This window comes from Lynx rufus, unplaced genomic scaffold (genome assembly GCF_022079265.1).
Source record: "Lynx rufus isolate CCGP_SWC_20201006 ecotype Redwood Valley unplaced genomic scaffold, mLynRuf1.p SCAF_6, whole genome shotgun sequence".
Taxonomy (NCBI): domain Eukaryota; kingdom Metazoa; phylum Chordata; class Mammalia; order Carnivora; family Felidae; genus Lynx; species Lynx rufus.
Window position 1 is genome coordinate 141925762 of NW_025814878.1, and position 10186 is coordinate 141935947.

General features: G+C 43.5%; 1 protein-coding gene across 6 annotated transcripts in view; it reads right to left on the reverse strand.

Moving 5' to 3' along the window:
• The window catches only part of LOC124528930 (cytidine monophosphate-N-acetylneuraminic acid hydroxylase), a 144416-nt gene extending 136271 nt beyond the window's left edge, over positions 1 to 8145 (reverse strand). For 3 of the 6 annotated variants that reach the window (XM_047102807.1, XM_047102805.1, XM_047102801.1), the window contains exon 1: positions 7755 to 8145. Coding sequence is in view for 3 of the 6 variants with exons in the window: in XM_047102798.1 (XP_046958754.1) it covers positions 3208 to 3233 (26 nt within the window). In the remaining 3 variants the exon portion in view is untranslated. Of the gene's footprint in view, positions 1 to 3207; positions 3395 to 7487; positions 7513 to 7754 lie in introns of those variants that run through there. The other 3 variants (XM_047102804.1, XM_047102799.1, XM_047102798.1) reach the window with 3 other exon arrangements.
• Positions 8146 to 10186: the final 2041 nt, after the last annotated feature.

The window sequence follows — 10186 nt, forward strand, 5'->3', positions numbered from 1 at the left end:
TAGCCTCACCTGAGAAGATTTAGGGGCCCTACAACAGGCACAGCAGTCCCAGAATAACTTCCTCTTGCTCGTACCAGTAATACTAAAAAGCGACCAGTAAATGAATAATAAATATCTTCAAAATCTTTCATTTTTAAAAGAAATTTTAAGCGAGAGAGAGAGAGGTAATGAGCAGGAGAGGGACAGAGAGAGAAGAGAGAGAGAATCCCAAGCAGGCTCTGCACTGTCAGCGCAGAGCCCAACATGGGGCTCGAACTCATGAACCATGAGATCATGACCTGACCCGAAATCAAGAGTCGGACGCTTAACCAACTGAGCCACCCAGGTGCGCCCCCAATCTTTCATTCTTAAATACCACTCAGTAGTAAGACAGTGGCATATGAGTGAAGAATTTAGGAAATGGAAATATTCTGCTGTAGGCCATTCAAAGGAGAAAGGCCAAACGAGGCAACAGTCCCCTGCCAAGTGTGTTTGGTGAGACTTTAGAGGACACACCGCAATTGAATCCACAAGAGGAGCTGGAGATGTGACAGCACACATGTCTGTGTATGTTTCTCGTCATCCAAGGGCCAAGCAGAGGAGAAACATAGACGTGACGTGTAATCAACTCGCCATAAGACATTTGGAATGCTGCTCCCCGTGGCTCCTCCCATTACCTCGTGGCAAGTTTGCAGTGAGTTGTTTGGCTTTTCATCAGCTAAAAATAATAAAAGTCAAACAAGGAGAAAAGAGTTGAAGTCAAATAATGAGAAAAATTTCACAAGGAAAGAATGAACTATATTGGGAAGAGATTCTTTTTTTAAGTGTTTTACCACTGGATTGGAAAATGGACCAGAACATAGTATATGTCAACCAGATACGAGCATGGTGTGGATGACCATTTCCTTCCTCCTCTTCTTCCTTTCTCTCTTCCTTCCCACCTCCTTCCCTCCCTCCCTCTTCTACCTGTCTTTCTTTCCTTTCTACCTGTCTTCCTCCCTCCCTTTCTCCCTTCCTTCTTAATGAAGAAACTCGGCACTCTCTTATCATTAGAACTCAGTTCAAGCCCAGACGCCTAATCTGGGCAGTCTTTTCAGAAGCTGGTAGATATCTCCATGATAATCCTGCCATACATCATTATAACTGTTCTCTTTCATTCCACATAAAGTAATATATGCAACCTGCTTATCAGACAATATGAAAATAGATTAAAATATAACCAATGCTCTATAATACTATTCCATAGTTTGATTTAAAAAAAAACAACAACCATGGTTTTAGAGAATATTTAATGTCATGAGGAAGTGTGAGGTGAAAAAAAAACAATTTAAACTACACGTAGGGGCGCCCGGGTGGCTCAGTTGGTTGAGCGTCCGACTTCGGCTCAGGTCATGATCTCACGGTTCATGGGTTCCAGCCCTGCATCGGGCTCTGTGCCGACAGCTTAGAGCCTGGAGCCTGTTTCAGAGTCTGTGTCTCCCTCTCTCTCTGACCGTCCCCCATTCATGCTCTGTCTCTCTCTGTCTCAAAAGTAAATAAACATTAAAAAAATAAATAAACTACATGTAATGTATTTGTACATGCATAGAAAAAAGTGGGGAAGGATACATACCTAATTCTTAATTATGGTTACATCTTGCAAGAGAGTGAGTGGTCAGAAAGAAGCAACTTCCATTTTTTACTTCACATGCTTTCATTATTGGTTGAGGATTGTATTTTATTTTATTTTTTTCAACAAACATGTACTGCTTTTGGATTTTAAAATCAAATTGCTAGATGGGGTGCCTGGGTAGCTCAGTTGATTAAGCATCAGACTTTGGCTCAGGTCATTATCTCATGGCTTGTGAGTTCGAGCCCCGCATCGGGCTCTGTGCTGATGGCTCAGAGCCCGGAGCCTGTTTCGGATTCTGTGTCTCCCTCTCCTTCTGCCCCTCCCCCACTCACACTCTGTCTCTGTCTCTCTCTCTCAAAAGTAAAATAAAGTTTTAAATAAAAATAACATAAAATTGCTAGAAAATAGATGAAAGAAAGCTCTTAGCATTTTAGCAAGTCGAATCGATCAGTATGCAAGAAGATAGTACGTCATGACCAACTGGAGTTTACCCAAGGATATTTGAAAATCAAACAATGTAATTTACTGTGCCAACTGAATTAAGGAGAAAAATCATATGATCATTTTAGTAGATGCAAAAAAAAGCATTTGACAAAATTCAATATTATTCATGATAAAATTTCAGCAAGCTAGGATTAGAAAGGACCTTCTTCAATTCAAGAAAGGCATCTGCAAAATACCTACAGTTAACATCATACTTAAAGATGAAGTAGTAAATGTTTTCCACTAAGATAACAAAATGGCAAGACTGTCTACTCTCTGCTTCTATTCAATGTTGTATTGGAGGCCCTTGTGCAATTAAGTAAGAAAAACAGGGGCGCCTGGGTGGCGCAGTCGGTTAAGCGTCCGACTTCAGCCAGGTCACGATCTCGCGGTCCGTGAGTTCGAGCCCCGCGTCGGGCTCTGGGCTGATGGCTCAGAGCCTGGAGCCTGTTTCCGATTCTGTGTCTCCCTCTCTCTCTGCCCCTCCCCCGTTCATGCTCTGTCTCTCTCTGTCCCAAAAATAAATAAACATGGAAAAAAAAAATTTAAAAAAAAAAAAAGAAAAACAAATAAAAACATAAGAATCAGGAAGGAATGTATAAAACTATTCCTATTTGCAAATGACACAATCATCAGTGTGAAAAAATCCTAAGTCATCTGCAAAACAACTACTAGAATAAATGAATTTAGCAAAACTGTAAGCTACAAGGTCAATATATAAGAAGCAATTGTATTTTTACATACCAGTTGCAAACAATTTGAAATACGCTTTTTAAATTCCATTGTCAATAGTATCAAAAAATGAAATGCTTGCGTGGCACCTGGGTGACCCGGTAGGTTAAGTGCCTGGCTCTTGGTTTCAACTCAGGTCACGATCTTGCAGTTTGTGAGTTCGAGCCCCGCATCGGACTCCTCACTGACAGTCAAAGCCTGCTTGGGATTCTCTCTCTCCCTCTTTCCCTGCCCCTCCCCTGCTTGTGCTCTCTCTCTCAAAATAAATAAATAAACTTTTTTTAAAAAAATGAAATGCTTGGGGACAAATTCAACAAAAGATATGCAAGACCTCGACATCAAAAAACTCAAAAATATTACTGAGAGCAATTAAAAAGACCTACATAAATAGAGAAACCTACCTGTTCATATAAAAGGAAGACTCCATATTGTTAAGGTGTCAATTCTCCCCCAAATTTGGATCCAGTGTAATCCCAATCATAATCCTGGTGGGTTCTTTCAGGAAAACCCACAAGTTGATCCCAAACTTTACATGTAAATGAAAAGGACTTAAAATAGCCAAATAACTGAAAAAAGAACAAAGCTTGGAGGGCTAGTACTAGGTGTCTCCATGATTTACTATAAAGTATGGGATCAGGGGCGCCTGGGTGGCGCAGTCGGTTAAGCGTCCGACATCAGCCAGGTCACGATCTCGGGGTGCGTGAGTTCGAGCCCCGCGTCAGGCTCTGGGCTGATGGCTCGGAGCCTGGAGCCTGTTTCCGATTCTGTGTCTCCCTCTCTCTCTGCCCCTCCCCCGTTCATGCTCTGTCTCTCTCTGTCCCAAAAATAAATAAACGTTGAAAAAAAAAAATTAAAAAAAAAAAATAAAGTATGGGATCAAAACAATGTGCAAGCCTAAGAACACACTGATGAAGCAGAGCTTAGACGCAAGGCCATACTTATATCGATGGACTGATTTTCGACAACAAAATTTCCAAGGCAGTCCAATGGGAAAAGTCCTTCCCATAAATGGCGCCAGAATAACAAAACATCCACATGGAAAGAAAAAGAAACACTGACCTTTTCCCCACATTTGCACAAACGTTAATACGAAGTAGACCATAGGTCTAAGCGTAAAGAATAAAACTATAAGGCTTATGAAGGAAAACAAAACAATACATTTGTGGCTTGGGAGCAAAGAAACGTTTCTTGGAAATGACACAGGAAGCCACAGCTATAAAAGAAAAATTGATAAGTTAGACCTCACCAGAATTTAAAACTCTGTCCATCAAAAGACAGTATTAAAAAATTAATAGACAAATGACAGACCAAGAGAAGATATTCTCAAAACTAAGATTTTACATAGGACTGACAATTAGAATAGATGAGGAATTCCTACAACTCAATAAAAGGTCAAACAATCCAATTAATTAACAGGCAAAATATTTGAACACATGTTTTACAAAGGAAGATTTATCAATGGGAAATAAACACACGAAAAGATGTTCAATATCATTGATCATCAGGGATTAATGATCACGGTCACAGAGAAACACAAATTAAAATCACAATAAGATGCCACTACAACTCATCAGAATGGTTACATTTAAAGACTCTAACACCAAATGCTGGCAAAGATATAGATCCACCACAGTTCTCCCACATTACTGGCGGGAGTGAAATCCATTGCCACTCTCTAAAAGGTCTGGCAGTTTCTTATAAAACTAAACGGATGCTCACACTATAAACCAGCAATTCTACTCCTGGATATTTATCCAAGAGAAACGAAAGCACAGATCCACAGAAAAGAACATATAAAACTACTCATACTATCTTTATCTTTATTCATGATAGCCTCAAACAGGAAGTAGCTCGGATGGCATCCATGAGAATCTAAGAGAATAGTTGAACGGTCCGCATTCACACAGTAGAAAACCTCAGCTGCAAGAAGGAAGGAACCACTAATGTGTTTAACAATGTGGATGAGTCCCCAGATTCCACTTATTGACTGAAAGAAACCTCCCACGGAAGATCACATATCATCACTCATCATTAGGGAAATGCAAAAGCCCCCCCCCCAAACACACACACACAAAACCCCACGAGAAATAACAAGTGTTGGGAAGATGTGAGAAATTGCAATCATTATGTATTGCTGCTGGAAATATAAAATGGTGCAACTAATATGGAAGACAGTATTGTGGTTCCTCAAAACTTAAATATAGAATTCCCACATGACCCAGCAATTCTGCTTCTCGTCCAAAGACATCTATCCAAAAGAACTGAAAGCAGGGACCCAAACAACTATTTATATACCAATGTTCACAGCAGCATTACTCACAATGCCCAAAAGGAAGAAACAACCCAAATATTTAACAATGAATCAATGGGTAAACAAAATGGGGTATACCCATGTAATGGAATATTATGCAGCCTTTAAGAAGATCTGCAATTCCAATACATGCTCAACCTTGAATTCTGAACACGGATGGACCTTGAAAATTTTACGCAAAGTGAAATATGCCAGACACAAGAAGACAAACATTGTGTGGTTCCATTTTTAAGAGGCTTCTAGAAGAAGCAAGTCCATAAAGAAAGTGGAATAGTGATTACCAGGGACTGAAAGGAGGGGAGAGAGGAGGGTTACTGTTTAGTGGGTACAGAGGTTCAGTTGATACTATGGAAAAGTTCTGTAGGTGCCTAGCAGTGATGCTGACAGAACAATGTGAGCGCATTTAATGCCCCTGAATTGTATGCTCAAAAAAGGTTAAGATGATGAATTTTATGTTGTATATATTTTACCACAATTTTTAAAAAACAAGAACGGGACCTTGGACGTTACCGAATTAACTCCTTCCCCACATCATCGGCACATGACTTTCTTCCACTCTCACTTCACCTCATTGAGGCTGCTTACCAGTCTAGTCTGCCGATTCTGATGTGTTCTAATGCTCTTCTGGAGGAAACAGAATAGGACTAGGAGGACGAATACAACAGGACTTACCAAAAATACAAAAAAAAAGCCCTTCGCAAGCACATTCATCGTGTTGGAAATCTGAAAACCGTGAAGGGGAATGATGAAGTTGTTGTTAGACCTGACTGTGCAGTGTTGAATAGTGTTTCCGAGAACACCTTGTTCTTGCCCAAAGTTCACATTCTCTGCATCAGGAAAGACATAACTAGAGATGGCTTTGAATTAGATAGAAAAAAGCACCGTATAAACATGACTTCTTACCATCTGCTTCACTCCCAGGTATTTCCAAGCTGTGGAAACTTCAGGCTATAATTTGTCTTTATTAGTAGCTATATAATATCCCATTTTGCTATTCCCCTCTTGTTGAGTATTTGGCTTGTGTCAAGATTTTTTGTTAATATAAATAAGGCTACTCTTGCAAAATATATGTAAACATAGTTTAGCTTTACATACGGCATGGTCCCAAATGCATGTGTAAAAAACAATTCATACTGATGTACATAATCACCGTCTCCCGACATTCATTCCACCTGTTACCCTGGATAACAGCAAAGGGTTTGATAAGACTGACAGCCCCCTCAGCCAATCAGGATAGTCCCATCCCTCTTGCCTTCTTGATTGGCTGAGATAGTCCAGATGCAGGTGAATCAGTGCAATGCATTCCCCTGCCACAGAGACTGATTTTGCAGTGAACACCTTGTCTAATTGTTATATAAAAACACCAGATTTTTGTACATTGGTCTATCCAGAAATGCTATTGAAGTCTCTTACTGATTCTATTACTTTTCTGTAATTTCCCAGGGACTTTCTACATAATCATATGTGTGCAAATTAGGCAATCAAGTCTCTTCCCAATTCGTACACATCCTATAAATTCACCACTTCTGACCTCTTTGCCCATTTTCACGCAGATACAACCCGACGGCACCTCCCTGTGACTAGGAATATTCCCTGCCCTGGGAATTTGCTCAAAAGCACTCACATAACACACACAAACCCAACGTGTGGCAGAGTCAACGCCCCGGGAGGAAATCCTTGATGGGTGCAGAACAGAGGCCAATGAATAAGCGCTTCCTCCGTGCCCCTTCCCCGCCCCCTAGATAGTTCTAAGATGCATTTCATGAGGGTTCTGAGAAAGTCCCGTGAGATCAAGCAATCTGTTATTGTGGCCGACACTTCCTATTTCTTTTTAAAAAGTCTCACTGCTTAAGTTCTCTCTACAGGGTTGACTGAGGGGTGATAGAAGGCATGCTTGGGTTGTCTCTGACTGGCAAGAATGCTTCCAGTCAAGGAGGGCTGTGAATGGCTCTTGTCAAAGAGGCACAAAACGCGGATATTTGTACCCCACGCAAATGCTCACCAGTGGGCAAGCACTGTAGATGGACAAGATAACGTTCCTTGCGCTAGCCTCTTCTCCCAGACAAAGAGGGCCCATGGTGGGGTCAACGACACGGGTTTCTCTTCTCCAACACTGACTACCACCATTACCGGATGTCTAATCTGCCAATAGCTGAGACCAACACCGACTCTCCAACACTGCCCCATTTCCCAGGGAGAAGCCACCCACCAGATGGATTATACTGGACCCCTTCCGTCTTACAAAAGCAAGTGATCTGTCCTCATCGCAACAGACACTATTCTCAATATGGGTTAGATTTTCCTTCCAGAACTTGTATTAGCCAGCACCATCAGCTGTGACAATGCGGAAACCCTTACCCACCAGCATACCATTCCATACAGCACTGCTCCTCATCCGTTCATTCCACAGTGAAAAAAAAAGCAGCATAGCAGGGGACCCTTGCCCACAGAATTCACTGGTTTTACCAGGTAACCCAAAGCCGTCTGGAAAATAGATCACGGTGACAAGCCTTGCAAGGTCAAGGTAACAGGCTTACTAAAAATGCAGCTATGAACGGTGCCAGTTGAGAACAGGAAAGAGTCTATCAGATACATAGTAACGGATACACGGGGCTGTTTCTCCCACAACATTCTTACCTCTAACGACTCAGCTGAGAGACATTTGCTTCCCATCCTCACAGCTCTGAGCCATGTCGGTTTGGGGGTCTCAATGCCAAGAACAATGACTCCTTTTAATTGGAATCTGAATCAAGCACTTGACCTTTTGGGCTCCTCCCGCCCCTGAAAAAAGGTCATGGAAGGGGAGTGCTCTGTGGCCGGGGTGACGGATCCTGATACCATGTGGGTGGTGGCCAGGGGGCCGGTGAAATCCATGTCAGAAACCCAGGGGATTCTCTGGGCGCTTCTTCACTCCTCCAAGCCCAGTACTCGCAGCTGATGGAAGGTGTGGGGTGGCTTGGGAAGGCCCTACAGAGCCTGCCCGGGACCACCCTTCCCATCCCCTCCAGGGTCAGGGACCTGCCCACAGACGCGATGCTAGCGGCATCAAAGCTCCATGGGGAGAGTCCTGGGGGCAGGGCTGGGGCAGCCCAGGCCCCGCCACCACCTGCCCCCCAACCCCCGCCACAGAAATTCACACGGGAAACACAGGAAACCACATCCAGCTGGAGGAATCAGATTGAACCTTTCCAAGCGACAGAGACACTCGCCTCGTACAGAGTTGCCCCAGTTGGATAGCCTGGCACCTCTTCCGCAAGATCTTATTCATAAGGCAGGACAAACTGGCAGTTTATAGGCTCAGGATCACCTACCTGGGAAGAGGTTTTCGGGTGTTGCCTTAAAATCCTCCTCAGCTAACAGAGATGTACAGCAGCCATGGAGGAAAACTCAGAGAAGCCAGAAAGGCGTAAGGGAAGTCACAGTTCAGGCTGCGGATGGCTTTGTATTGGTTGTCGCTGTAGACGTGTTGGTCTTTCCCGCTTCCCCACCTGTGGAAGATTCCCTAGGGTTTCCGTTTCAGGTGTTATACGTGAGAGGGGATATGAACTTCACCTTAATGGAGGCACAGCTGATCTTCAGCATCAGCCGCAGGGGCACTGAAACTCTGCCTGGGCACCGCCTCCCTAAAGAATTGATGGAGTTGATGGCCTCCCCCTGCCAGAATCTGTCCTAAGCCGCACCGGCTTCCCTTACAAACTCTTCTTTTATGGGCATGTGGTTCATCCACCAATTAAGGAATCTGCTGGGTGATTCTTCCAGATTCCCGGCACTGATTTCCAAGAGAGGTTAAATACACATCAGGTGTATTACCCTGAACAATGAGAAAGGGAAAGGGGGATCTCTACCTTCATTCAACTGCCGCTTCGATTCAGCAGTTACGCCAGCCATACTCCAACCTCCATTTCGTACTTGAAATCTGAACCCGAGAAATGCATCTTGAGACCTAACCACAAACTGGACTTTACACCTACTGGTCTAGGGTGTCAAAGGAAAAAGAATGTTCGGAATTGTGCGTGGCAGGACCGGGCTGTTTTGCTGGGCCAAGGACCACGTGCAGACAATTGAACCTGAAGACAGGGGCAGGATGGCTCACGGGCTTCTCACCAAGGAAACGCAACAGACCTGGGCTTGATCGAATGTACTCTTAGTTCTTAAACATGGCAGGCTAGATAATTCTCACCGCACTCGAGACCCCTCCCAAACGAAGAAGGAACAGAGCATTTACAAAGACAAAATGGAAGTCCCCTTTCATGCCGACCACTGGAGCAGCTGTGTTGTGTGACGTACGTCCTTTCCCAGCCATAGACGATCTTGTACTAATAAGGACTAAAAGCAGCACAACTGGAAAAAAAATCCACTGCCAAATTAACTTTAAATAAGGATCCCTTAATCCTGGTCTCCTTCTGAGCTCTATGATGCAACAAAAAGAGTGTGAGTTTCTCTACCCTGTTTCAAATACCGCAGCCTTGGAAAGAAGCTCTTTAGAGAAATCTACGCACAAAGGCAGTCATTAGCAAGATAATACTGTGACAATTAGGAAATGATGGTGACCCAAGACACCATTGAGTCCACTGGTTATCTCAGGAAATAAATGTGATGCTTTCTGGATACCATTCAAGGTTCTTTCCAAATACCATCAGTAGTGGCTTATACAGGACTAGGAAACACTTAGACATTGATTTTGGAACTATTCAACAAATGCAGCAGAATGAGAATTTTTCAGATCTGACTTCCGATGAGGATTTTACCTGTTGGCACAACAGATGAAATCCTGACTTATGTCCCAGATTCTTTTTCTGAGTGTACCTTCATGATTTCAGGTCACCGGCAGTAACAATCTCTGGTCCTCAACTCGAGCTGGTTACAACCCACCACAGCGGCAGGTGCAGTGATAACAGAAGCACGAGGTAGGGCAGCCGGAAAGGAGTCGGAAGGTGAGGCTTGTGGAGGCTCCCCGGAGGCTTGCAGATCGCAATTCTGACCCAGCCGTGCCTTTTCACTTGTCCGCAGCAAGACCTACCACCGCGTGAGTTCTTTTCAGAGGTCCCCTACGGATCTGAGTGTAGGCT